The sequence below is a fragment of the Megascapheus bottae genome, chromosome 8 (genome assembly GCF_031878675.1).
Source record: "Megascapheus bottae isolate mThoBot1 chromosome 8, mThoBot2.hap1, whole genome shotgun sequence".
Lineage (NCBI taxonomy): Eukaryota > Metazoa > Chordata > Mammalia > Rodentia > Geomyidae > Megascapheus > Megascapheus bottae.
The window spans coordinates 18,716,110-18,742,705 of NC_143516.1; the positions used below are offsets into that span (position 1 = coordinate 18,716,110).

The 26,596-nt window shown below is 41.5% G+C and overlaps 1 protein-coding gene across 1 annotated transcript in view; it reads right to left on the reverse strand.

Annotated features, from left to right (window-relative positions):
• Arfgef3 (ARFGEF family member 3) overlaps window positions 1-26,596 on the reverse strand; it is a 109,780-nt gene that overhangs the window by 66,150 nt on the left and 17,034 nt on the right. The window contains exons 3-5 of the mRNA XM_090338053.1: window positions 16,359-16,440; window positions 15,190-15,321; window positions 2,947-3,015 (exon numbers count right to left, since the gene is read on the reverse strand). Coding sequence (XP_090194179.1) covers window positions 2,947-3,015; window positions 15,190-15,321; window positions 16,359-16,440 — 283 coding nt within the window. The remainder of the gene's footprint in view (window positions 1-2,946; window positions 3,016-15,189; window positions 15,322-16,358; window positions 16,441-26,596) is intronic.

A 26,596-nucleotide genomic window follows, 5' to 3' on the forward strand; every position in this document is an offset into this window, starting at 1 on the left:
CTGTAACACACTGACAGGAAGCAGAACAGCCTAGTGGGTAACAGCGTATGTGTGTAATGTAAACTGTCCAGGTTCGAGTGGCACCTCATTTTGCTTACAGGGTTTATTTAGCTAGATTGTGGTGATGGATGGAGAAGATATGAAATGCCGCTACTCTCTGTCATCCCTTAGAGAGTCAACAGCAAGAAGCTATGCTTATTCACTGCTACTTTCCAAGGGACAAATGGGTGAACAGAAGAGTTAAAAGAGTGGGAGGGGATTCTCAGGAATGTTAATGTTGGAGTTGGAAACTGATTTTGCCTGTGCCTGAAAACATGGTAAAGAATCAAAGACTAGGGCTGGGAGTTTGGCCTAGTGGTAGAGTGCTTGCTTCACATGCACAAAGATCCAGGTTTGATTCTTCAGTACCACACACATAGAAAAAGCCAGAAATAGTGCTGTGGCTCAAGTGGTAGAGCTCTAGCCTTGAGAAATCCCAAGGACAGTGCTCAGATCCTGAGTTCAAGCCCCAGGACTGGCAAAACAAAACAAAACAAAAAAAGAATCAAAGACTAGAGGAGTCAGTGAGGTCAAGTCACCGAATATACATTGGCAGACTCAGCTTTCTGAGAAATCTCACTGAAGAGGCTTAGAAAGTATGAGACGTGTTGCAAATCTGTCCCAACACAATGTCATTGAACACCTTCAGATTAGCTCCAGAGAATTTTGGGCTAGGACTTCACCTTTTCCTTTGTTCCAAGGCCTTGGCTATGACTATATCTTTACCTTATTCCTATACTAAAACAACTATCTTTGGGAAATGTAACCTAGCCGTTCATCTTTTTTAGAAGAAAATTTGGGCTAAGTGTTCAGGGAAAAGACTGTGTTAGCATGTTGAGGTAATGATTGTGCATGATGCGCTGACATGACTGAATTTGGATATTTATATAATTGCCCATGAACAAAATCTGATGATATTTCGAATTCCTCCTGTAACACAGAAGGTGCCTTTCTGAAAAACTTTCATAATTGCAGTTTAATCGAGATAAAGTTAGACACAAAATGGAAGTTGCTTTCTTATTTACATTTTGAGAGCTTAAAGATCCTTTCATGGTTTCAGCAGGCCTTGGGGAACTTGTTTCTTTTTTCATTCTTTAAGTACACATCACATTTCTTGACCAACCGGTTTCAAGGTAAACACATCCTGTGGACTCCAGAATAATGAAGAAGAGAATAGCTGGTTTTCTCCACACCATCTCAAGAGTAGTTTTAGAGGGTTTATTTTAGGACATTTTCATAAAATTCTCTATTTCAAAAAAAAAGACAATGGCAAAAAAATGAATGTTTACTATATGGCTGGACCTCCATTAGTAGTTTTTTAAATAGGGTTTGTAGTTTTCTGAACCCTCTGGGATGGTGGGAGAGCCCAGATTCATAGCACACGGGGGCAGGGGAGGGAGGAGGAGAAGAGTGGGGGGTCCAGAACCCACTCAATTTCTCACCAAGCCCAACTATCTTCATCTAGATATCAATCTTAGCCTAAGATTGATTTTTGATTGTGCTCTTCCTTCTCCAACCTTGTAGAAACCACTGTTTTGATGTGCTGGCATCTACAGGCCTGTTGGGTTCTCTCTGTGAATACCTATGTTCTCTTTCTCTCCTTTTTTTCCCCTGTTCATCTTCCTTTTCTCCAGGGCTATTCTCATGGGGATCCCTGGCGGTACTCTCCTAGCAAAGGCTCTATAATTTCCCACAGTCCCCCTTTAGGGCCTCATGTGTACGACAGTGGCCTGGCAATGACAATATAGCATTTTCTTCTGCAGATGGCAAAGGGCTAGCAAACCTCTCAAATGCTAAACCTGTTTCTTGCCACTGGTAAAAAGAACACTGTGTGGTGACAGCAAACAAATCAAAAGTATTCACAGAATGTCTTAAAATTCAGCTGGACATAATTTTTGATAACCATTCTATCTCCTTATTATATAGTGTAAAATGTATGAGTACACAAAGTGTTTGTGTCGATACACACATATTTGGAAAATGACATGGCATAGGGAGACTCAGCTGATTGGCTGCTGCTTCTGTTTTGATGGGCACATATGAACTTTCCATATGCTAAAATGTGATTTCTTATGCCTGGAAGTGTAGTTCAGTGGAAAAATGCTTTCCTAGCATGCACAGGGCCCTGGAATCAACTGTCAGAACTATAAAGAAAAAATTGCTCCAAATTTTACATAATAGCATAAAAGGCAATAAAAAGCCTGGCTATGATTGTTGGGATTTCTTTTTCTCCATAATTTGGTAATTCAGAAAGCCATTGCCTGCTTGTCATTTGAATGTCTACTCTTACCAGGACATACAAATCCTGAACATTTTATTTTCAAGAAATAGAAGAAGATTCTTCTAAGTGTGGTATAGTTCTGCTTTGAAATGAGAATGTCCAAAAGCTAAAGGTACAATCTATCCACTCAAGGAGTTGGATTTCCTGTTGGCTATGGTTTGGAACATGCTGGAAGGCACAAGTTCCCAGAGGCTGCAACTCACACTGACCGGCTGACCATCAATAGCTACCTAGAGGAGGCATTCATTAGGGTAGAGAGACAGTGATGGGACTGTAATCAATAAACATCCCTGTAAGTCTCACACTTGATTTCTTTAAAAGCCTTTATATAAATCAGGTGCTTTGCAAAGCATCTTAGAGAAGATGAACAGAGGAAACAACAGGCCTCGGTAGAGCTGAGCAGGGGCCTGATGCCCCAGGGAAAGCCTCATGTGATGCAAGCCTAAGCATGCAGGACTGAAGACACATAGCTGGAAGAGTAGCGATGGCAGGCCACAGAGCATGCTTCTCACAAAGCCCTACTACCATCATAGAACCGCCACATAGAGCAGAGCTGGGGCTAAGCCCCTCCCACCCCATGTCCATTCCATTGAAAGGAAGAGCAGCTGTAAGCAGACGGCTCTCACCTCCGCGATCTTCAGCACAGCACTCCCATTCAGGTCAAATGTTGGGGTGTAGGTGATGCACAGTAAAACCTGTATCCCGTAGGAAGTGAGGAAAGAAGAAAGATAGAGGTTAAGACAAAAAGATGTGTTCGTTTCACAGTCCAGTTGTGTAGCTCCCAATGTGTGATTTTTTTCATAAATATTTTTATTGTAATTAATAGAAGGATTATATTATATTCGCCAGATAGAAGGTGCATTACTTCACATACATTGATACCCTTTCTCATGTCTTGATCCCCATTTCCCTCCCCCCACCCCCACCCCTTACTTGTTTTCCCCCCTTCCCTATCCGATTTCAAATAACCAAATACCAATATATCAGATAACAAAGTGAGATGCTGTAACAATATGAGATAACCAAGGGACAGCAAAAGAGATGAGAGATAACATAGTACATTAAGGACAACAATCATTCATTATATGGCTTTTGTTTTTATATCCTAGAGGTCCTTTCATTTAGCGTCATACTCTATGGCCTTATGTATCTAGGTTTTGCGCTATTGCAAATCTCTGCTAGGAGAGCCCAAGTTTGTACTGATTATGACAAATGAGGGAAACCATTGAGCCTACGTTCCTTTGAGTCTGGCTTACTTCACTTAATATGATTTTTTTTGTCGGTCCTGGGCTTGAACTTTGGGACTGGGCATTGTCCCTGAGCTCTTCAGCTCAAGGCTACTGCCCTACCCCTTGAGCCACAGCGCCACTTCTGGTTTTCTAGTGTTTAATTGGAGATGAGAGCCTCATGGACTTTAGTGCCAGGGCTGGCTTTGAATCACGATCCTCAGATCTCAGCCTCCTGAGTAGCTAGGATTATGGGCATGAGACACCATGCCAGCACGATGTGTGACTCTTTTGTTTTATCAGTGTTTCTTTCAGTCCCATCCACCACTCACATTAGTGACCACTGATTAGTTAATGAAAAATACTACCCAGCTCTCCCACTGGGAAAGACCGCTGTAAGTGGTGCAGTGTGTTCTGCAACCATTTCAAGTCTGTCTAATAATAACAGCAATCAGAGAATGACAGGAATAAGTAGAAAAAAAATGACCAGACTGAGTGAGGAGAGTCCCAGGAATTATCTACATTGAGATGTTGAGTATTCTTTCTTATTCCTGTTTCACTGATGAGGACATGGAAACTCAGGATGGTTAAGTGATTGCCGCAGGTGACATGGGTCACTAAAATCTGAACTAAAAACTAACCTCAGGCTGTCCTTCTTCCCCCAAATTTATAGACAATAAGTCAATGACAAAAAAATCTTTAAAGGCCATGCAAAATTCTTCTTTCTCTTTATAGAGCCATTGGGGAAAAGCTATCAATAAAAGCCCATGATATTGAAGGATTGTTTCTTATTTCCTAGGCAAGAGACCAGACTCTTTCCATTTAGCTTCCAACTTCTCTTACTGGAAAAGCAGACAGACAGGGTTAGAGCCTGCTACTTGACCCCCAATCCTGCAGCCATGCTCTGTCTGCCTCAATTACTTATGTAGTATGAGATATGCACTTAACCAGCACATCCATGACATCCATGCATGAAATTGGCTGGGCACTGGTGGCTCATCCCTGTAATCCTAGCTATTCAAGGGGCTGAGAACTGAGGGTTCAAAGTCAGCCTCAGCAGAAAATTCCATGACTTTTATCTCCAATTAACCACCAAAAAACCAGATGTAGAAGTATGGCTCAAGTGATAAGAATGTCAGCTTTAAGAAAAAAAAAAAAGCTAAGGCAGAATATGAGGTCCTGAGTTCAAGCCTCAGGAATGTCATAAAACAAAACAGAACAAAACATATGCAATTGTCCGAGACAGAAATCTTTCTAGTCTAGTCTTAGTCTGTTGTTTTAGCTGCTACAGAGGAAAGAAATCTGTATATAGCTGGCATTTTGAGTCCAGGTTTGTTAAGTGGATTATGGTTCAGGTTTTCAGTGTTTGGATCTATAGGTTCCTTATATCCAACAATTACCTCTAGATAAAAATCAGCTCAGGGCTCTGGTGGCCAAGATAAAGGGATTGTGGGAGCAACTTCTCTTGGTCCCACAGGAAATGGAATCCTTTAGTTTCACGGCAGTTATTAGGAGCTGAGGTCTGATGAACAAGGAAGGTTGAAAGTTGAGGACAGAGAGGCTACCAGGACCTAACATGGACTTGCAAGGAGGCTTCATCTTTCTGCATGACTGGTACGCTGGGCTGGTGTCCTGCCTGGCACCCCCACCCTTGGCTCCACCTGTGCTGTTAAGGCCAGTTTGATGGGCTTCTTCCAGATCTTGCCTTTCAGGCTCCAACTCCTCCAAAGAAGCCTTCCCGATGCCCTCTACAAAGTGCTCTCTGGGTGATCCATTTACTTCAGAGCATGAGTCACTATTTTTTACATTTTCATATTCTTCTCTAACATTTGGGGCTCTGCTAGGCTCTTTCATGTTTTTTTAAACTTTATTTTTGTACTATTGCACAGCCATCTTTTCCTTTTTTTTAATGGCATGTTCCATGGCAAGAGGGAAGGAAGATTTGGTGAGAGTGACCGTGGTAACTTGTCAGGGAGAGCAGGTCCCTTCATCCATCTGAGTTCTTGGTGTATAGAGTGTTGGCAATAAAGACTGGCAACTGGGGCATTTTATAGTGAAAAGATTAAGGATGGTAAATATTTGTCTGAACTAGTTAATTATTAACATTACTTTGAGGACTGCCATTAGCTTTCTGCCTCTCGTCTTTCTTTGTATGAAGTATACAAAAGTAGGTTCAGAAAGAAGTTGCCACAGTTTTCTGTAAGGAGAGTTGCATTCCGGTAACAGTGGCTAGAAAGCAGACATGTAACCACTAGCACTGACTTGGCAGTATCCCAGGATCAAGAGTCTCAAGAGAGCACAGAAAGCTTGTCTCCCCTCCCATCCCCTCCCCATGCAGCAGAGAAGTCTAGTAAATCCAGAGGGAGGCCTCCAGCCATAGGGCACTGGAAGCTAGAGATGCCTTTCCCAGAATCCTCTGCAATAATGCTGGTGTAGCTCACAAGAGCCTTGAAGAAAGGCTTTTCTATTCTTTGTGTCTACCTATGTTATTCAAAATCTCACCCAAATTGCACGGCAAAACAGAAATGAATGAAGGAAAGAAGGATGTTAATGAAGCCAGCTCCTTAAGCTCATGCTATTTGTTGTGGAAAAAGCACATTGGGTTTTTATCATGAGCTATGATATCCATGGCCCCCTGCCCCAGGACTCATGAGATGTCCAGCCCAGCTGATATAACCAGGAACAATGACTTATCTAAGTGATAAATGGAGAAGCTTAATGCAACCAGTGCTTAAGCCAGTATTTATTTACTGGGTTAAAACATAGATGGGGTGTAGGAACGATAGGGCAACAACTAATTAATTTAATGTGTCTGATTTCTACCACATCATGAATGGGTAAAGAGTTTACATTAACATTCTGAGCATGCTGGCTCCTAGGACAACAGGAGCACCTATACATCAAGGGCAGTTTCAGTAGAAATATAGCCTTTCTAGGGCCATTAAAGTGTATTGACTAAATTACCATGAACAGCAGGAACCTGAGTGATAGAGACATCTTGAAAACTAGCTAGCTGGCACTGTGTCCAGAAATGAGCTAAAAGGAAAGGAGGGAAAATGGATAAAGCCTTCCAAGGAAAGGGAAATGAATATTACAGCTATTGAAAGATTAAAGTCATTTTAAAACAAATGCAATAATCGAATTGGCACTATGTATATGAAGCAGTCCCTCATCTGAAGATGTATCTAAAAATCCTAAGGCTTAAAAAAAATTAGAAGACTAGAAACTGAAGTTCAGCTAGGATCACAGGCGTGATCCTAGCTATTCAGGAAGCTGAGATCTGAGGATTAAGATTCAAAGCCAGCCTTGGCAGGAAAATCTGTGAGACTCTTATTTCTAATTAAATTTTTTCTAATTAATTTCTAATTAATTTTTCTAATAATTTCTAATTAATTTCTAATTAATTTTCTACCAGAAAACTGGAAGTGGTGCTGTTCTCAAAGTGGTAGAGTACTAGCCTTGAGTGAAAAAGCTCAGGGACAATGCCCAGGCCCTGAGTTCAAGCCACACAACTGACAGAAAAAAAATGAAGTTGATTTATTGTAAGAATTAGACAGAAATTGATTGACATGTTGAATTGAAACCCCTTTGCGTAACTACTTCTAGAGAATTAGAGACTCTAGAACACACGGTCACATTAGGAGTAAAAAGAGACAGATGTGGCTAGACAATGATGGGTTACAAGAGCCCAGATGTGACTTCTGAGCAGGCATGTTGGACGAATCCTCTCCTGAGGGCACGTCTCCTTCAGGATTGGAGTTCCTCCATAAGCCTTTCCTTGCTTGGTGACTGTGATCCTAGCAGAACAGAGGCTGTGACACAAAGCCACAACTGCTCAGGGATAGAGTTGCAGCAGGCAATTTGGTGGTTGTGACCTATGTCATCTAATATCATTTAATGTAGATCATCTAAATGACACATTGTAAATCATCTAATCTCATCTTAAAAATTCCCGTTGCACAACAAACACATTAAATGGATGTTTACAAAAACAGTACAAGGCCAAACATCAGTGATTTATGTAATCATAAGCAGAGCTACTCATGAGGCTGAGATATGAAGATCAAGGTTCAAAAATGGTGGGTTCTGGCTGCCAACTCCAACTCCTCCTCCTGCTCCTCCTCCTCTTCTTCCACTCCAGCCTCCTCTTCCTCTCCCCCACCCCTGTCCTCCTCCAATCCTGGCCCTGGGGCTTGAACTCAGGAATTGGGCACTGTCCCTGAGTTTCTTTTGCTCAAGGCTAGTACTCTATCACATAAGCCACAGCACACACTTTCAGCTTTTTCTGTTTTTGTAGTACTGAGTAATCGAACCCAGTGCTTCATGCATGCTAGACAAGCACTCTGCCACAAAGCCACATGCCCAGCCCATCTATTCCTGCTTCTTTAGCAGTGTCCACACAAGAGACCAAACTTGCAAAGTTTTGATGAGATTGTGCATCCTCATTTCCCCAGAGCACATGGACAACACAGAGAGATAATCCTAAGGATGATACACAAGAAAATTGTTCTCTAAATCTGAATGCCTGATGTAGATGATATTATCATTAGCTAAAGGTGAATTCTGTAACCATGGAAGACAGTAAAGTTGAGCATTCATAATTTTAAAATCTGAAATGCTTCCAAAATTTTAAAGCAAAAATTTTGGATTTGGAAGTATTTTAGATTTCAGATTTTCAAATTAGAAATGCTCAACTTGTAAAGTCTATATAAATACTACAAAATCTGAAGAACTTGGAAATCTAAAACATTTCTGGTCCCAAGAATTTTGGATAATACTGTAATTTTTAGATGAGCTATTCAGGGCAATTTAAACTTGACCAACTTCACTTTGAGGGCCCAGAAAACTGGCAGGACCTCATCTTAGACAAGGAGTTAGTTATCACTATTAATTACAAAGCTTCTCCATGAGACTTCTGGAACATTCCCCCATCTAATTTTCTAGTTATGCTCTGTCAAAACTTATCTTTTGTACTCATAGAATTTGCCTAAGATTTCTCAGCTGAAGAGCTCATATTTGTCAGGTTTCAAATGAATTCTCTGCAAGGCCATCTCCAAGGGTTCCAGAAAGGAAGACATGGTTCCTGAAGGTACTGGGCAGAAACTGCCTATCCACTTGACATATACCTGTGTTTCATGATTCAGACTTTCCTTCAATCATTTAACAAATACTGAGGACTTGCAAAGGGTCAGATCCAAGGCCAGGTGCTGTTCATACAATGCTGAACAAAAAGACACAATCCCTGATTATGCAGAGCTAATGTTTAGCATGAGGATGGCACACCACAACGTGATTAAAGTAAGTTGCATGACCATTTCGTTTGCACTGTGCTCTGACAGCGTATATCAGGTGTTTCACCAGATGCACAGAATGTAATGCGGTTTTCATCCATTCATAGGACTCCAATGTGATATGCTGTAACTCCTACCAAACAGGGAAGAAGGCAAGAGTACCATGAGAAAGGAAGCTGGGGGAATCAGTCTACTAGGATACGTGGGAAACATGGAGGATTTTGGAGATATCAAGGGCATATGTAACGGGGATTCTTTTTCCTTTTGTTTCAAAGCATTAAAACATTTATTTTCGAGGGCTTCTTGGAGGGACTGTGAATCCCTGTCCAGTCCTGGGAAATGAACTCAGGGCCTGAACACTGTCCTTGGGCTTTCCTCAAAGTTAGTGTTCTACCACTTGAGCCACAACACTAGTTCCAGCTTTTATATATGTGGTTCTGAGGAATCAAACTCAGGACTTCACGCATGCTAGGCAAGCACTCTACCGCTAGGCCAAATTCCCTGCTCTGTGAATCCATTTTTCAAACTACCAGATGTTATTTATCAATTCTACCAAATTAAATAAACCACTAAGGCTCAAGAAAGTAACTAGCAATGTGAGGTCTATTTTTCCTCATTTTCCTTTAGGAAATCCTAAAGCCAGGAACATTTCAGATCCCAGCTCTGGTTCTGGTTTAGAGTTTAGCCCTATTACTTAACACACATTGCCCTCTGGCCTCTTGAATGAACTGGCTTGAGGCTACATACCTTTTTTTAAAATCACTGAACAATTCCTTTCCTTTAGAAACACTCTAGTTCCTTTTTTTATGCATGACAATAGCACGGACTTAACATTCAGCAAGGAACACATAAACACTGAGACATCCCACACCTTCCTATTGGATATAGGAGAGCCTAACTTCTCCTCTTGCAGCCTCTGGAGTGTGATTTTTTTTTAAAGTGAACAGAAACAGACTCTTGCCCACATGGCTTGTGTGCGGACTCAACAAATCAGCCTCAGTCTTCTAAAGACAAAGTAGCAGAATGTTTATCTTGACAAGTCAACGAGGGAAGTCGTCTCAAAATAAGTGTACAGAATTTCAGAAGACCTTGCCTTAAATGTCAGTTAAAGATAAGTATTTTTTTTCTTTATGAGATCAAGGTTTCTCAACATTGGCACTAGTAATCATTTGGTCTGAGTAAGTCTGTTAGGAAAGGGACTATTTTATGCATTATAGGACATCTCTCTAGGTGCATCCTGGATTCTATTCAATAGTGGCACCGTCCTCTACCAGCTGTGACAAGCAAGATACAATCCCATAATCCCTGAACTGCACGTTCACATAGTTTCTCCTATGTCTAATAAACAGATCTGAGAATCCAGACAAGGATCTATGACTGCGTCAGATCTCACATGTCAAGTGTGGCAATGGCTGGAGGAGCTGCATCCTCAGTCTTCACTTTGACTTAAAGCAGATGGGTAATGCTCACTCATCTCAGGAATCATCTACCGCTTAAGCATGACTTCAACTGATTTGGCACCTTACAGTGAGGTGGCAGGCAATTAGACAAATCACTTTCTGGCTCTACTTGCTCCAATTCTGGTTAATGGGTATATTCTGAGAGATGGGATGTGTGTGAGTGATTGTGTGTTGTGTGTGTGCGTGTGTACATGTGTGACCTACCAAGGTGATTAGTTTAAAAGGTAAAGGAGAAAGAAAAAAAAAACTCAGGAGAATGTTATGTTATTGCATTTACTGAAGTAACATTTCCCTCCCATAAGGGAAATTGCAGATTCAATCAAGCATTGAATTTTTTTTAATGCTAGTGTGTGCTTCAAGTCTTTTGAGTATCTCAGTGGATTTAGGCTTAGAAATATTTTATTTTCTCCTTGGTACCAAAAGGCAAGACAAATTAGACATTTTACTATCAAACATGACTAATGATCATTCTTTCTATAACACTCTAGAAGATCAAAGTCCCAGGGTTAATAACACCAAACCACTGGATGGAGAACTATTTGATCATGTTTCCCCATGTAAAATTTGCTATTAAAGCATTACCAAGAGTAGATTTTAAAATGACCTTTTGGTCATTTTAAGGTAGAGCACTTGCCTATTGGGTTTGACCACTAGTACTTCAAATAAATGAAATTAAAAAATGGTCATTTCCCTCTTGTTTCCAGCCCAAATGCTGACTATAGTGCTGGTGGACAATTTACAAGCATCACTTTCTGCTTCCTCAAACCAGAGTCCATGCCAGAGGCCACATGGAGAATAAACCCCTGTCTAGGACTTTCTCACTCTGCTTTCTGGAGATGTCTGCTAGGCTTCCATTTTATAAAACACCTCAACTTTAGATGACATTTTTGTCCTCTCCCCCCACTTCTTTCAATACAACCAGGATCATTAGCTGATTTAATAGGAAGGAGACTTTATTAATTCTTTTTTCCATAGTTCACGGTAGCTCAGAGAATGTCATATCCTCAGAGGAGCCAGAGGACACAAAGTACTCTGAGCCACTCTTAGCTTTGCTCTTCATTAACTTGATGCTTAAATGTTGCTGGAGCACCTATACATTGGATACAGTAATGTCTACCACCCACAGATATTTCAATACAGACTCAGCAGACAAGACAACCCACTGCTGAAGGCTGAATTATGGTTCAACTATTGCCTCTGTTGTTTCACCAGCTATGTGACCTTGATGTGAATGGAAAATACTTGCTGAAGTGTTTCGGTATAATAAATGTCAAGTAATCACCTCCTGTCATTTCTCCTTTGAAAATTAGAAAGCACTCTACCAGTATTCACCTCCACTATCAAAAGATGTACATAAAATAAGACAGCCAATAATGGCGCACTCATCAAACGCTTTCCCGGGGCCCAGTATTACATCCTTCCTTATCAACTCCGCCAGGCTGCCTTTCCAGATAGGGTGCTCACATCTCTCAGGTGCTTACAGGGGCAGAAAGGCAGCTATAATTCTCTCCAGTCTTGGATGACTAAGCCAACTATATCAGTTAATAACCTCACTAAAGGTTATCCATTAGAAAAAAGGGAAGAAGGTTCTAATTACGCTAGTCAGAGTTACATGTGCGGCTTCTGCTAAGTGAGCCTGGCATTTATGGAAATGGCACGTGCCAGGGGAAATGTTACAAAGTAGACAGATATTCAACCTAAATATTAAAGAGCTCTCTACCACCTATGAATCCATTTCATGACTAATCTATCTTTATAGAAACCTTTTTTTTTTTTTCTGATTCGCTACAGTTCTGACACTTTATTTGCTCAAGCTATAAAATTTTTATTTGGATTTCATAGTCATTTCAATAAATCAAAGGTATCTTTTCTTCCCCTCCTATAATAGTGATTTAATGTCATTCCTACTTAATCCATCAGAAGCAAGCAGTATTGATTTTTTTGTCTAAGATATTCCTCTAAATGAAAACAGCACGACTATAATCTTGGGGTTCATTATTAGCTAGTTTTTCCTTAATCTTAAGGAATAGCTCTTAAAGAGGAAATCATACTGTTTTCTCTGCAGGAGTTTAATATAGTCACTATGTACTTTTCAGAATGTGATCTGGTTCAACTTCTCATGTTTACAAACATGAGCTGAAGGCAATATGAAAATTAAAGGTATAATACAAGCTTTCAAAAATAGTAACCCTATTCAGAAGGCTGAGATCTGAGGATTGCGGTTTGAAGTCAGCCCATGTAGAAAAGTCCATGAACTATGGCTCAAGTGGTAGAAGTCTAGCCTTGGGCACAAAATCTCAGGGACATTGCTGGGTGTGGTGGCTTATGTCTGTCATCCCAGAGGCTGAGATCTGAGGATGGTGGTTCAAAGTCAGCCCAGGCACTAAAGACCATGAGACTCTTATTTCCAACTAACCACTAGAAAACCAGAAGTGGCACTGTGGCTCAAGGGGTAGGGCGGTAGCCTTGAGCTGAAGAGCTCAGGGATAGGGCCCAGGCCCAGAGTCCCAGCCTCATGACCGCCAAAAAAAAAAAAAATAGCACAGGGACATTGTCCAGAACTTGAGTTGAAGCCCCAGGATCAATACAATAATAATAATTAAACACCTGAAATTTACTATTAAATATATAAGAGAAACATAAAATGCTATAGGACAAGGCTTTATCCCCCTTGAATAGTAGACACAGATCAACATTTGAAAATGCCTATCATCTTTTATTTTGAAAGATTTTTCTGTATCTACAAAGTATTTACACAAAATGACTGGAGAATTTTTACAGGAAATGCCTAGTTTGAATGATTTATCAGCAGAATGAGTTATGTAGAAAACACTAGAATAAATGGATATACCCTTCTTATATAATGGGAATTCAATCTTTCCTCTGAGATTCATCCAATTATCTCTCCCTTTTTGAATTTCAAATAAAAATTTGGAGAAAGTAGGCAATAAAAGCATTTTAATATAGCACTGGTGTTAGCACAATCAGGACTTTGATTTAAGAATTTGTATTTTGGTTACTACCTATATCACTGAATTATAAGATAAAAGAGTGTGGATTCTTGGAAATCACCAAAAGATGGTATATGGAACTCCTGTATAGGGAGGAAGGAGATACAGTTTGTCATTCTAATTGAGACCAATATTTATACTCAAATGAGGAATCTAAGTCTCACACAATGACAGAAGCTTCACCTAAAACCCAATACAGTCCGATAAGTTTCTCTAAAGTTTTAATTCATCTTTAATCATGTTACCAAATGTCTAATTATCTTGTCATTTATTTCCTAGCAACTTAGTTAAGTGTTTGCTCAAAATAAAAGTATACTACAAAACAATTAACATGCCTAGGTTTGCACTGATTGGAGTATTTTTCCTCAATTCTAATATCGGAGTGTTTAAAAAATAACACCATCTAGCAAAGCCCCTTATCTCTTTAAGAGTTTTGTACTCACCCATATATATTTGCACCCACCCATATATTTTCTTTGTTTTTAAGAAACTTCCTGACAATGTCTGCTTTTCCCCCAAAACATTAACTGAAAGTATGATGGCCTTTGTGCTGTCCAGAGCTTCTGCTAGAATTGACACATGTCAACTCTTGACCCAGAAAGCAAGCAAGGAAGCATGCTGGGCTGGAATTAGCAAGCGTGTACCAATTCTCAAAGCAGGCGCTCCATGGCAAAGCCAGCAAACATTCTGTTTCTCCAACCTGTGAGAAGAGTCTGTTGTACTTCTTTAGTTCTTTAAAAACATAAATGTTTAAAAAAAAAACATAAATGTTTGGTTTGTTGGGTTTGGTGGGGGATTAGTTTCTTGAGTTCCCTATAGATGCTGGATAGTAAGCAAACCAACTACATAGACATAAAAATCTATGATAAGCTATATAGTCTATACACACAATGTTTAATTACATATATTAATATGTATCTATGACATACAAACCCTCAGCTTAATTTTAATTATGCTCTAAAATCTATGTGCCAGTGATTGCATCTAGAGATTCCCTTCCTGAATACTTGTTTGTTAAACATGACATTTGATATATGATGTAAAAATCAATGTTAATAAAATCTAAAAAAAATGTGTATCTTGTACAGAAACTATTGTTGGAAGAAACTATTTCGTGGGGCATGCCTCTTGGTAGGACAAGAAAGACCACCCACCCTTCAGTACATGGCAACCCTAGAGAGGGGGAACGATTCAAAGACTAGACTTGGAAGTCACAGCGGTGACGGGCAAGGTGGCTGGCCTTAGCTCTTCTTCAAGAGTGTCTTAGGGCAGTGGAAAGCAAAACAAAACTAGGGAGATAATAGCCAGGTTCCTGCGAGTACATAGCAGACAGGAGCATGTCGAAAGATTAGGCCAAACAGTATATTCAAGTATAATCAAGGACTATGAGATTTTTAAAAACTTACTGCACTGAGGCTGCTACTCAAGACCTCACATTTGCTAAGCCAGTGCTCTACCACTTGATCTACATCTCCAGGCCTTTTTGCTTTCACAATCATTCACATAAAGGACTCTCGCTCTTGCCTAGAGCTGATCTAGGACCATGATGCTCTTATTTCTGTCTCCCATGTAGCTGGGGTAGCAGGTGTGAACCTCTATGCCTAGTTGAGATGCAGCCTAGTTAACTTTATAATCTTGTGAATATAAGCTGATGAATATAATTGCTAACCACATTGGCTAAACATTGTCAAGCTGAATGTCTCACTCATTTACTGAAATTGTACCTTTGTGCTGTGAAGGTAATTTTGGAGCACCATAAGCAGGTTTGCATTCTGAATAAAAGCTAACCAGGGCGATGGCATGAACCTCAAGATAACAAGCCCTGGGTCAGAGCTCCTTCCTGTCCCCAATGACGCATGCCGGTGGCCACGTCAAACCAACCTTCATCACTTCCACTTGCAGGTCTTCATTGAGCGAAGGCGTCACTTTCACGGCATTCAGGATCTGATTGAGCAGCTGCTTCTCATCAGAGTCTGTTTCCATGGAAACAAACCTCTCCTCTGACAGAAGCTTCTGCAAAGAGGTACGAGGCAGGAATTATTGACAGGCTCTCCCCTGTCGCTTCATTCTCTTGTATCTTAATATGGATCGATGATCCTGTTTCTAACTCGGGAGGCATCTCGCTGAAGACCATTAGGAAAGAATTCATGCTAGATGCCATTAAGAAGAGAAATGCATCCAACCTAGATCAATGGGTCTGGGGAAACGCTCTCTTCTAATATTAGCTAAATCCTTCTAAAATCAAACATCTCTTTTCCTTCTATTTTATTCTGGAAACCAAATTCACCTATTTACCATTCTGAGTAAAGAATCAAAAGCAAAGGAGTCTCTCCAGTTTGTTATCAATTTTCATTACATGCAATCCTAGATGTGGGATGTACAGAAGACTTGTATTGGGATGAATCTGGGGTCTCTTTGTCTTGAGATTCCTTTCTCCCCTAACAATTGGACTCCATCAAAACTATGACATGTCTATATGTCAACTAGTATTGACAAAGCCAGACTAACTAATTGCTGAGACCAAGAAATCCTAGTGAAAAGAAGACCTTTTTTTCTCTGTAGCTATTCCATACTTCAGACACCTGTCTCCCTGGACTTTTTAAAGGGAATTTTTTTTGTTGTTGCTGTTGATCCTGGGGCTTGAACTCAGGGACTGGGAGCTATCTTCGAGGATTTTTGCTCAAGGCTAGCTAGCACTGTACCACTTGAGCCATAGCTGCACTTCTGGCTTTTTTTAATGTTTAATTGGAGATAAGAGTCTCATGGACCTTCTTTGAACCAAGATCCTCAGATCTTTAGCATCCAGACTAACGAGGATTATAGACATGAGCCATTCGTGCCCTGAGTCTGTCTGAATCTGTAAGTAGCCAGCACTTCAAGTGTTAACCATGTGCCCTCTCCTCTCTCTGTCTCTGTCTGTCTGTCTGTCTGTCTGTCTGTCTGTCTGTCTGTCTGTCTCTCTCTCTCTCTCTCTCTCTCTCTCTCTCTTTCTCTTTCTCTCAGCAGTGGACATCTATCCTATCACTCACTGTATTCAGTCAAACCCATACCTGCATGCCTGCCAATGCATGTTGGGCCAGTTTCACATTCTTGGATTCCAGTGCCAGCTGGAGAGGCAGCAGGCATTTCTCCCTGGCAAAAACAAAAATAAGGACAACATGTGAGCTCAGCTGAGCTGCCAGGCAAACCATATCAGTCTGTGTATACCCACCCCACACTGCCATGCATAATCACAACTAGAACCAATAATGGGAGAGCACATGGCTTCAAAATCCTAGCAACAAACCTGGGCAGGAATGACAGCATTCTTGGTATGGTGACAGAAAGAGCAAATACAGTCATGGTCTGGTATATGGTGCACTAATTAATACACAGTGGGTCCATAAAGGCACTCTGCCCTTTATGCATGCAGATTATGCATGGCTCGTATCCAGGACAACATTTACATCCATTTCTATGGCCTTTCCATAGCCCTGCGCAGCTACGAAATACACTTTCTCCTCCCTTCACACACACACCCTGTCTCATCCATATAAATGAACAGTCCATTAATTTGTCAACTTTCCCACAACTCAGAGCATTATATAATCATCCCTAATTTCAAATTTTTCTCTGCAGACCTCATTGAGAGGTAGATCTGAATTCTATGACACAGTTCCACGATAGCACATACTATTGGATACCAGTAGCACTGGCCATTGTGATACAAACACAGAACCCTAAAATACTGAGAGCTACCTGCATAGTTTACATAAAACAAAAGAACAAAGCCAAAACAAAAGACCAACGACCCTCAAAACCTAGAGCTTTAACATATGTTGAGAACAACCAAAAGAGCTGCAAATACAAAAATATCTGTTAGAAGCACGGACTCTAAATAATTAAACAATAGACTAAGAATTTTAATCACCTGCTAGTCCCCCATGGAGCATAAAATATGCAAATTGCTGTGTTTTACTAGATCCCAACCACCCCCAATAAGCCAGAACAGCCTTTACTTTTCTCTGTTTATGTTTTCAGCAGATACTGGAAGCTGCATTGCCTTTTAAGTGTGAAAGCCACAGAATTCGTCTAGGGTTTCCTCTTTGGAAAGAAGGGTCACAGAACACAAAGAAGCGCAGAGCTAATTATAGCTTGGGCTCCTTCCTGTCCATGTTGAGGCTGCTTGTCATGGAAACTTCCACCCCAGCTCCCAGAAGATGAAGTAGAGCTCCCCCTAATTCTCCATGCTCCATGCAGCGGCAGCTGACACAACAGCCCACTCGGAAGAACATTGACTGCCGACTCCTCTCCCCCCGCCTCACCTTACAACGTCTACTTTTTAAAAATCTAAGACAACACATGGAAAGCACAGCTGTTTTCCATGCACTACATCCTCTAACAGATGGAAAAATGACCCAACTACGTTACTTCCTCCTGGGCAGCTCTAACTTAGTCACTATTATGATTGTCAGTTTGACACGGTGATGAAATAAACATGGCTGTGTGGTCAACTGGAACAGGAGGTTCTGGCATCTCTGCTTTTTTCTCTCATTGATCACACTGGTTTATAACTTGGAGAAATTAATTAGAAAGAAAGAGTAGTGGGAGATGGAGGGATAACGGGTAGCACAAGATTCCGCCTGTAAACTCACAATCAAACACAGTTGCATGTGGATGAATGTGAAAGAACATGTATCCGGCTCAGCACTGGTGGCTCACACCTGTCACCTAGCCACTTGGCAGGTGGAAGTCTGAAGATTGTGGTTTGAAGCCAGACTGGACCATGGGACTCTTTAATTCCAATGAATCACCAAAAAGCCAGAAGTGGAGGTATGGCTTAAGTGGTAGAACACCAGCTTTGAGAAAAAAATGTTAAGAGCATGGGGCTCTGAGTTCAAGTCTTAGTACTGGCACAAAAAACAAAAATAACTACTTTTCTTTTTGTCAGTCATGGGGCTTGAACTCTGGGCTTGGGTATTGTCCCTGAGCTCCGTGAGCCACAGCACCACCTCTGGTTTTCTAGAGGTTAACTAGAGATTAAGAGTCTCACAGATTTTTAGTGCCTGGGCTGGCTTTGAACTGCAATCCTCAGATCTCAGCCTCCTGAGTAGCTAGGATTATAGGTGTGAACCACCACATCCCGCTAATAAAAAGAACTTCTATTCAGTCTGGAGTTAGATCTATCAGTCGGAGCACAGTCCCAAGGGGCCAGTCTAGAAGTCAGAACTGTCCCAGCCTAACAGTGAGGAACAGGGAGAGCTATTAGATAGCCATGGACTGAAAAGACACACACGTCACATACTCTTCTCCAAGGGTTCTGAGGGAGAACGAATGCCATATTCATAGGCTGTGGGGGTGGCTCAGTGGTAAAACACTTGTCTGCCATGCATGGGGCTCTGAGTTCAGTCCCCAGCACTGGGAGAAATAAAAGGCCGCCACACTCAATAGAACAAGGATGAAGCATTTTAGAAACATGTAGCCTTTGAATAGCGTCTGAACACCCACACTTCCCTGCCATCTGAAGCCATGGTCTTCCGCTTACACTGTTCCACGTCTTGCTCTCACTAAACAAAGGCTCTTTTCTGTGGATGTGATACAGTAGCTGGAACTTAAGACTGTGTCTGCTAGGCAGATGCTCTACCGCTTGAGCTATGACCTCACCCATTTTGTTTGTATTTTGTTTTGGGGACGAGTCTCCCGATCTCTCCCAGACTAACCTTGAACTCATGATCCTTTTGCTTCTGCCTCTCAAGTAGCTAGGATTTCAGGCGTGTGCCATCTTTTATAACCTTATGACCAATTCTGAAAGATTGTAGTAAGGAGTAAATGGAATACAAATGAGGAGTTGGTAAGGTTTGTTTGCAAGAAAAAAAAGTCATTATAAATATTTTAGGCTGTGCAGTTTGCATGGTGTCTGTCCTAACTACTCAACTCTGCTGAGGCTGTGGCAGGCAATATGTAAATCAATGAACATGGCTCTAGTCCAATAAAACTTTATTAAAAATAGGCAAAAGGCCAGGGTTGACCTTGAGACTTACTGTCTGCCCAGTCCTGATGTAGACAGCCTAAGTGCCCGCCATGGACCTGATGGGCAGTGTAAGAGAAATCAATCTCATCTCTTTAGGTGTCCAGAAAGATTTTGCATAAGACATAGAGTTAACAGTTTCATTTTAGCAAAAGCAATTCTCAAAAAAAACACCCCAAAACAGTGATCTGTGGATGTAGCACTACAGCTAGAGATTCCATCTGTCCATAGAACCATCTACTGAGCCAACATTCAGTGAGCGTGTGTCGAACACTGGGGGCTTGGAAACCCAACAGGGAAGGTACTTGCTCTCACTTGCATTCGTGGTATAAAAGAGAGAATAGGAATTGTTAGTAGCACCTGTCTTTCTGTACCTAAGCTTACTAGACCCTAGAGACAGGCATTCCTATCTTGGCGTCATATTCAAAGAGAAGTGCAATTCAGAGTTGTAGAGCCTGCCAAAGGCCACACAGCTGACACGTATTAGCGACAATTCAAGTCTCAATTCATGTAAGGCCCCAAACCAACTTCCTCCCCTTTCTCTGGCCTCAAAACTTAACAGTAGAGCTAGTTCAGATACCTGTTAGCCTTCACAAGATCATAGGCACATAAATCTAATGAGAGACTGTCTTCTTAGAGGAGAGCACAAATCATTGTCTAGAGGATACCGGGGTTCCATAGAGAGTGCCTTCTCTTTGGACAAATAAAGCTGCCAACATGGCAGATACCTTTGTGTCTGTGCTGGGAGTGGGATTCCATGACTTTGCTGGGTTTGGGGTTCTGTTTGATGGCCTGCCACTATCCTGAGCCCAGGGCACAGTGATCACTTCCTGTGTCAGGATGACTGATTTTTCTCCCTCATACCCTCTCCCCCAACCCCAAACTGAATGTCCAAGGCCTCAGGTCCTCTCCCACCCTGCCCCATCCCCACTCTAACCCAGTGGACTCAGCCTCAGATCTGACTTGCTGGATAGGAATACTGGCACAACTCAACAACGGTGGGATAGGGTTGACTTCCTCTTCCATTCTGTGACATCACGAAAATCCTGTTTGGAGAACTTCGTTTTGAAGGTTCTAGGGTTTCAGCTACTCAAAGACCCTTCCTAAGAATAATTCTCCCATGTCAGGGACAGTCATCCTCTTGGTGAAGGAGGAAAAGGACACCTGTCCGGTCAGCCTCATCAACCCTATCCATGACTGACTACCCCTCTCACCTCCCTTCCCTTTTCAAAAGGCGATTTGAATGAGAGAGAATAACAAGCCTGGTAATTGGGACTTGGGATGAGATTTACGATGACGATGTGACATGGCATACATTCAGTCCCTTGTACTTCTTCAGGAATAAATCATCCTTGGATCTTTCTAAATGACGCTTTGGAAGAGCCACCCTTCAATTACATCTAGTGATGTTTGCTTTTTATGCACAGGCAGGGGTAGATGCATTGTTGCCTAATTGAATAAAGCCGGGGGCTCCAAGTTTCCTGGCCTGACATGACATTATTGCTTGCAGATGAATTAGTAGCACTGACTATGCATGTGGAGGGCATCGTGCTGGGACTCGCTTGTGTCAAGGAGTCCGGAAACTGTTTCCTTAACTGCTTTGTCACGGTTCACAGACTGCCTTTATTGATCTGGGATGTAACAAAGGACAAAGGGAAGTTAAAATAGGGGGACAGAGGAAGTAAAACTTTCCAGTAATTATCTACCAGGAACAGCAACATATACTTCAAGTGAAACCAAACACGTTTCTGAGTGTTGGGCTTGATCTTCTCTGATAGACTGGGCTGGGAGGAGCCATGAAACTATAACGATTTGTCAAATTCATTTGCATGCCCAAATTCTAGGATTCTGTGATCTGAGTCATTTATTTAGTCACCATCTGACAATTCAGGGGCTCTTGTGCAAACCAGTGGCCTGTTGGTACAATGTACTGTGCTACATGCATTTGTATTTACAATTTTACTTAACTACGTTTTGTTGTTGTTGTTGTTTTTCCTTCAGTACGAGAGTCTGAACTCTGGGTCTCATGCTTGGTAGGCAAGTGCTCTACTACTTGAGCCATGTTCCTAGTCCTTTGTGCTTTGGTTATTTTTGAGATAGGGTCTTATTTTTTGTCCACCTGCCTGGAACATGAGCCTTCTATTTATTGATGTTTTCTACCAACCCCGGGATGACAGGTCTGTGCCATTAAACCCGGTTTTATCTGTCGAGATAGGGGGAACTAACCTTAAATTATGATCTTTCTGGAGTAGCTAGGATTACAGTTGTGATCTACTATAACTAGCTGATTATAGCATATATAGACTTTACAGATCTGAACATGGTGTGTTCTCACCAAAGCTTCTGTTGAGGTCTGTTCCTCAAAGGAGCAGCGTTGGGAAGTGGGGCCCAATAGGGTCACAGGAGCCCTGAATAGATCAGTGCATCTTTCAGTGTTCTCCCTGTTTGGGGATTGGATTAATCACTGAGAGAAAGCAAGTCCAATTCTTGTTCTCCCTTCTCAGGTGAACATCAGTCTTTTGGGTCCCCACCTCACTGGAAGCAGCCTGGGGCCCTCGCTCTATGTTGATCATCCGTGTTAACCACCTCTGGGAAAATGACAAGCTGAGGGCATAAATATTTTTCAGAATGTTTCCATATTCAAAGGACAGAGAACTTAAAAACAAGACAAAACATGTTACTTTGCCAAACTGTGTCATTTCATGTCCTGTTCAGGCACCATTGGCCCGTTATAGCTCACAAGTTACACATGTACACATCTTCTGAAATATGTGCACTTCTTATGAAATAAGTGGAGCAAAACAGTTGGTTAAATGGTTCTAATCATTAGAATTTCTAGTAGGGAGGGGGCAACTCAGTGGGAGAGTGTATGCTTAGTATGCCCTGGGACCTGGGTTCAATTCCAGTATGTACGCACATATGCATACACATACATACAAAACAAACTTTCAAGTATCATATTGAAGTGCTTTACAAAATCCATCCATTCCCAGGTCAACACAACCATCCAAATGAAAAATCAGTATTCCTAAATGACTAACAGTCCATTTATGAGAAGATGTTTAATAATAAATAGATCAGCTCTTTTGTAAATATTTTAGTCTAGTAACTGTCCAGCGCAGGAAGTACTAGGCATATAAAGATGAGTGTGGCTCACAATTCCTGCACATATGGACCCTACTAACTCGAGAGGAAATAGCCAAGTGATACTATGCAAACATAAGGACTGGGTAAATGAGCATTTGCATCTTACAGTTGGCACACATAAAAGTGTATTATTAACAACTACTAGAGTATACTGAGAGAGGGGTCAGATCTTGAAAAATGGAAGTGTCTTCATAGACAAGGCGACATTCATGTGGCCTCGGCAGGGCAAGGTGAAGCAAGGGGACAAGACATTCCCAACTGAGGTTGTGTGTGCCAGGGACAGAGCGGGTTTGTTCAATAGTTAAAGCCGTGCTGTGACCAGATGGGGCTCATGGTGGGAAGACTGGTGAGCACTGTGTTTGATAAGGTGGATAGGAGCCAGAGGTTGAAGAGTCTCATATGGCCAAGATAGAGCCTTGGCTATGAGCCAGCTGAAAATGAGGAGCTAATGGAGGATTTTTAATCAAGAGAATAAGGTGGTTTCAGACGTTTTTTACAATAAGGTACCTGTCTATGATGTAGAGAGTGGAAGAAAGGAAGTAGAATCTTTTGGGAATGCTTTTTTTTGAATCAAGCAAATTTTGATCAAACTCAGGCTCTGTTTTGTATAACCTGTGCACTAAATATATGACCTCTTCAACCCTTATTTTCTTCATTGAAAATTATGGACTCGTGTTGCCTGCTTTAAGAAGTGTTGCAACAATGAGATAAATAGCTGTTAGTCAGATTCCTAACGGATTTCTCAGGGTCAACTTAACATTTGTTGCTCTTCTGAAGACCCCTGGCTGACTCTCTTCTTTCCTTACCTTTGGGTCTGTCCTGGATCTCGTGGACCCAGATACAGATTCTAACCTGCACCTGCCCAGCCCAGGTACCAAAGGATAGGACTGGGTCAGAGGCCTACTTGCAGGTCCTTGGAGAAGGCCCCACCTGGTGTGTGCAGGAAATTCTGAAGCCTCAGTACCAAGAACATGACTCTGGAGAGCAAGACTGTCTTTGGGTTGGGGACAGGTTGTTGGTCTCCTGGAAAGTGACAATGAGGCCTCGGCAATGTGAGCCCAGATGGGCCTCATGTCCCTTGGGTCTTAGGGCTACTTTTAGATACCTAGCAAATGGTTATCATGGGGTCTTTTCTCATTGTTGCAGTTACTTTACTTACTCAGCAGACAAGAACAAGGCCTTCGGTTTTACCAGTTATGGGGCAGCTCAGTGTTATCATCTGACTTGTAGGGAGGGGCTAAGACCTACCACAGAGCTCTAGTGTCAATCATTATGGGTGAGGCTTTCAAATTTTTCTCTAGTGAGCACATACTCGTTCACACCCTGACAGTATGTCATTTATGCATATGTTTTCTTAATTTCTAAATAATTCAAATAACCATTTTTAATTCAATTTATTTTAAATTTTTCAATTATGTTTTAATGAGATATAATAGTAATTTAATGACTTGATAAGTTAAACTTAAAAGTCAAAATTCACAACTTATTTAAATGAATGAATCAATATGTGCAGTGTGCTTTGTTTTGTTTTGTTTTGTGGGTCATGGGGCTTGAAGTAGGCCTGGGTGTTGTCCCTGAGCTCTTCAGCTCAAGGCTACCACCCTACCCTTGAGCCAAGCCCCACTTCCCATTTTCTAGAGGTTAATTGGAGATAAGAGTCTCAGGTCCTTTTGTGCCCAGGCTGGCTTTGAACCTTGACCCTCACATCTCAGCCTCCTGAGTAGCTAGGATAACACATGTGAGCCACTGCACCAGTTAAAGAATTTTTCTGTAGCCATTCACATGCAGTGAAACTAAAAGCAGAGACTCTGAGGGGAGGAACACAAAGGCATAATGCCTGTGTTCCTCTGATCATACAAAATGATAATTATCAAATGAATTCCAAGAAATGGAAACAAGAGTGTTTTTTCCTTTCCTTTTTATCTTGTGTGTTCATTTATCTGTCTTTGGGAGGGTCAGGGGGCAATGGGTACACAAATGCAACAGTGATACTCAGTAGATACTAGGTTGAAAATGGACTATAGAAATAGTGGGCAGGGATGGGAAGGAACGATTGGGAGACAGAGAAGGAAGGGGTGGCATTATCTGAAAAGAAATGTACTCATTACCCGACTTAGGAAACCCTCTGTAATCACTCTGCATGTCACTTTCATAATAATAACAAATTTAACTAAAAAGACGGTGCTTTTCCTATTATAGCCCAAACGGAAAGCTATTTTTGAAGGTATAGTTTCTGATGTCTGTTACAAACTGGACGCTTCTTTCTCCAAAGGCAAGGAAAATCCTTCTCAGCCTTCCATATATAGAGATGACTGCCTTTAAGTAATTCATGGTGGCAAGAAACACGAGAGGACAACGATGTAACATTTTATTTTCTCATAAACAGCACTTTCTCCCAGCAGGGGTTTCAATGACTGAACATCCCAACTGTGCCCAGCCAGCACTTGCTATAAATAGACATTGGCCATGAGCCAAAAAAGTACCTCATTAGGCCTTGCAAGCTCTCTGTACCTCTCCCTTCCAGCCATGTGCTCAGCTGAGTAACAGCCACACAGACCTGCCACAGGACTGGCTCTCAGGGTAAATGACAGGTTGGAAGGTTTGTACTTGGATACTGCTCTTCATCTTATGTGAAATAACCCCAAAGACATTATAGCTGCTTTATCCCAACTCATACTATAAATGCATGACCTGTGTACACAGATGAGACATGTGCTGGGAAAAAAACAAATATGTCTTGGGACTGGAGCTGTGGCTCAGGTGGTAGAGTGCGAGGTAAAAGTAAAAAAGCTGTGTGGGAACATGAAACTCTAACTTCAAGACCCAGGACAGGCACAAAGAAACTAGCAAAACAAAACCAAAGCAAATATATCATATATCATATACATACATACATATATATATATATATATATATGGAGAAAAATGCAGTAACACACTGTTAGTGAAATGATTTAAAACCAAAAAACCGGCCAGGAGTTTGGCCTAGTGGTATAGTGCTTGCCTAGCATGCATGAAGACCCGGGTTCGATTCCTCGGTACCACATACATAGCAAAAAGCCGGAAGTGGTGCTGAGGCTCAAGTGGTAGAGTGCTAGCCTTGAGAAAGTCCAAGGACAGTGCTCAGGCCCTGAGCTCAAGCCCAGGACTGGCAAAAAAAAAAAAACCCAGAAAAAAAAAACCCCAAAAGACCAACGGGTAGTAAAATGAAGATAAAGGAAACTCTCCAACACTGATCTCAGGCCAGGGCACAAAAATGGTACTGCAAAGGCTTGTGGGCTCTGACCCTGGGGCCTAAGAGACCCTCCTCATTGTGGGAGGGGTAAGAGTGAATGACCTTGTTTTTATACTTATCATTCAGAACAGTCAGAATACAAGCACACCATACAAACAAAGTTCAACCTAGCCCTGTGCCAAGAGCTCAGCTGTGAATATCCACTCACAGAAGAGTGCCCATGAAATCAGTGTACACAGCTAAGATCTTAAAGGTGGGTAAAGATGTTCACCTGGAGGAAAGGGGAGTTTGTCAAATTTCTGAGTGAGTAATGGTATGTGTGCATGCGTGTGTGATCAAAGAATATTATATGTATATAACAGAAATGTCAAAATGAAGTCCATTATTTTGTAGTCCATATACACTTGTAAACATTTATCAAACATCCAAGAATTTTAAAGCATGTAACTATTATTGTTCTACAATGATCACATGCTTGAAAAAATCCTGTTGCATTAGCCATCATGTAGATAAAGAAAAATGCCTCTCTTTCCACAATAATTTTGAAAAGCACCCACCCCACCCATTTCCTATAGAACTATCCATGGATGAGGTTCCTATGCTGAGGAAAACCTCTACCGAATCCCTCTGCTGGCTGCACGGATGCCTTGTTACAAGGCACCTGGAGCCAAGATTCCCAGTAAGGAAAGCTAAGCTGGTTCTAGGTGTTGGAAAGCACAGGCACTCCCCTTTCCAGCCTCAGGAGGTAAAGACATACCCACCAGGATTTGCATGACCCTAGGAACCAGGCCACTGAAAAACAGGGCCAAAATGGCCCTGGAGATAAAGTCTCATTCAATGACTGGATGGATATCCACTCTTTGCCTCTTCATAGCCACATCAGGTGGCATTTCTCCCTGG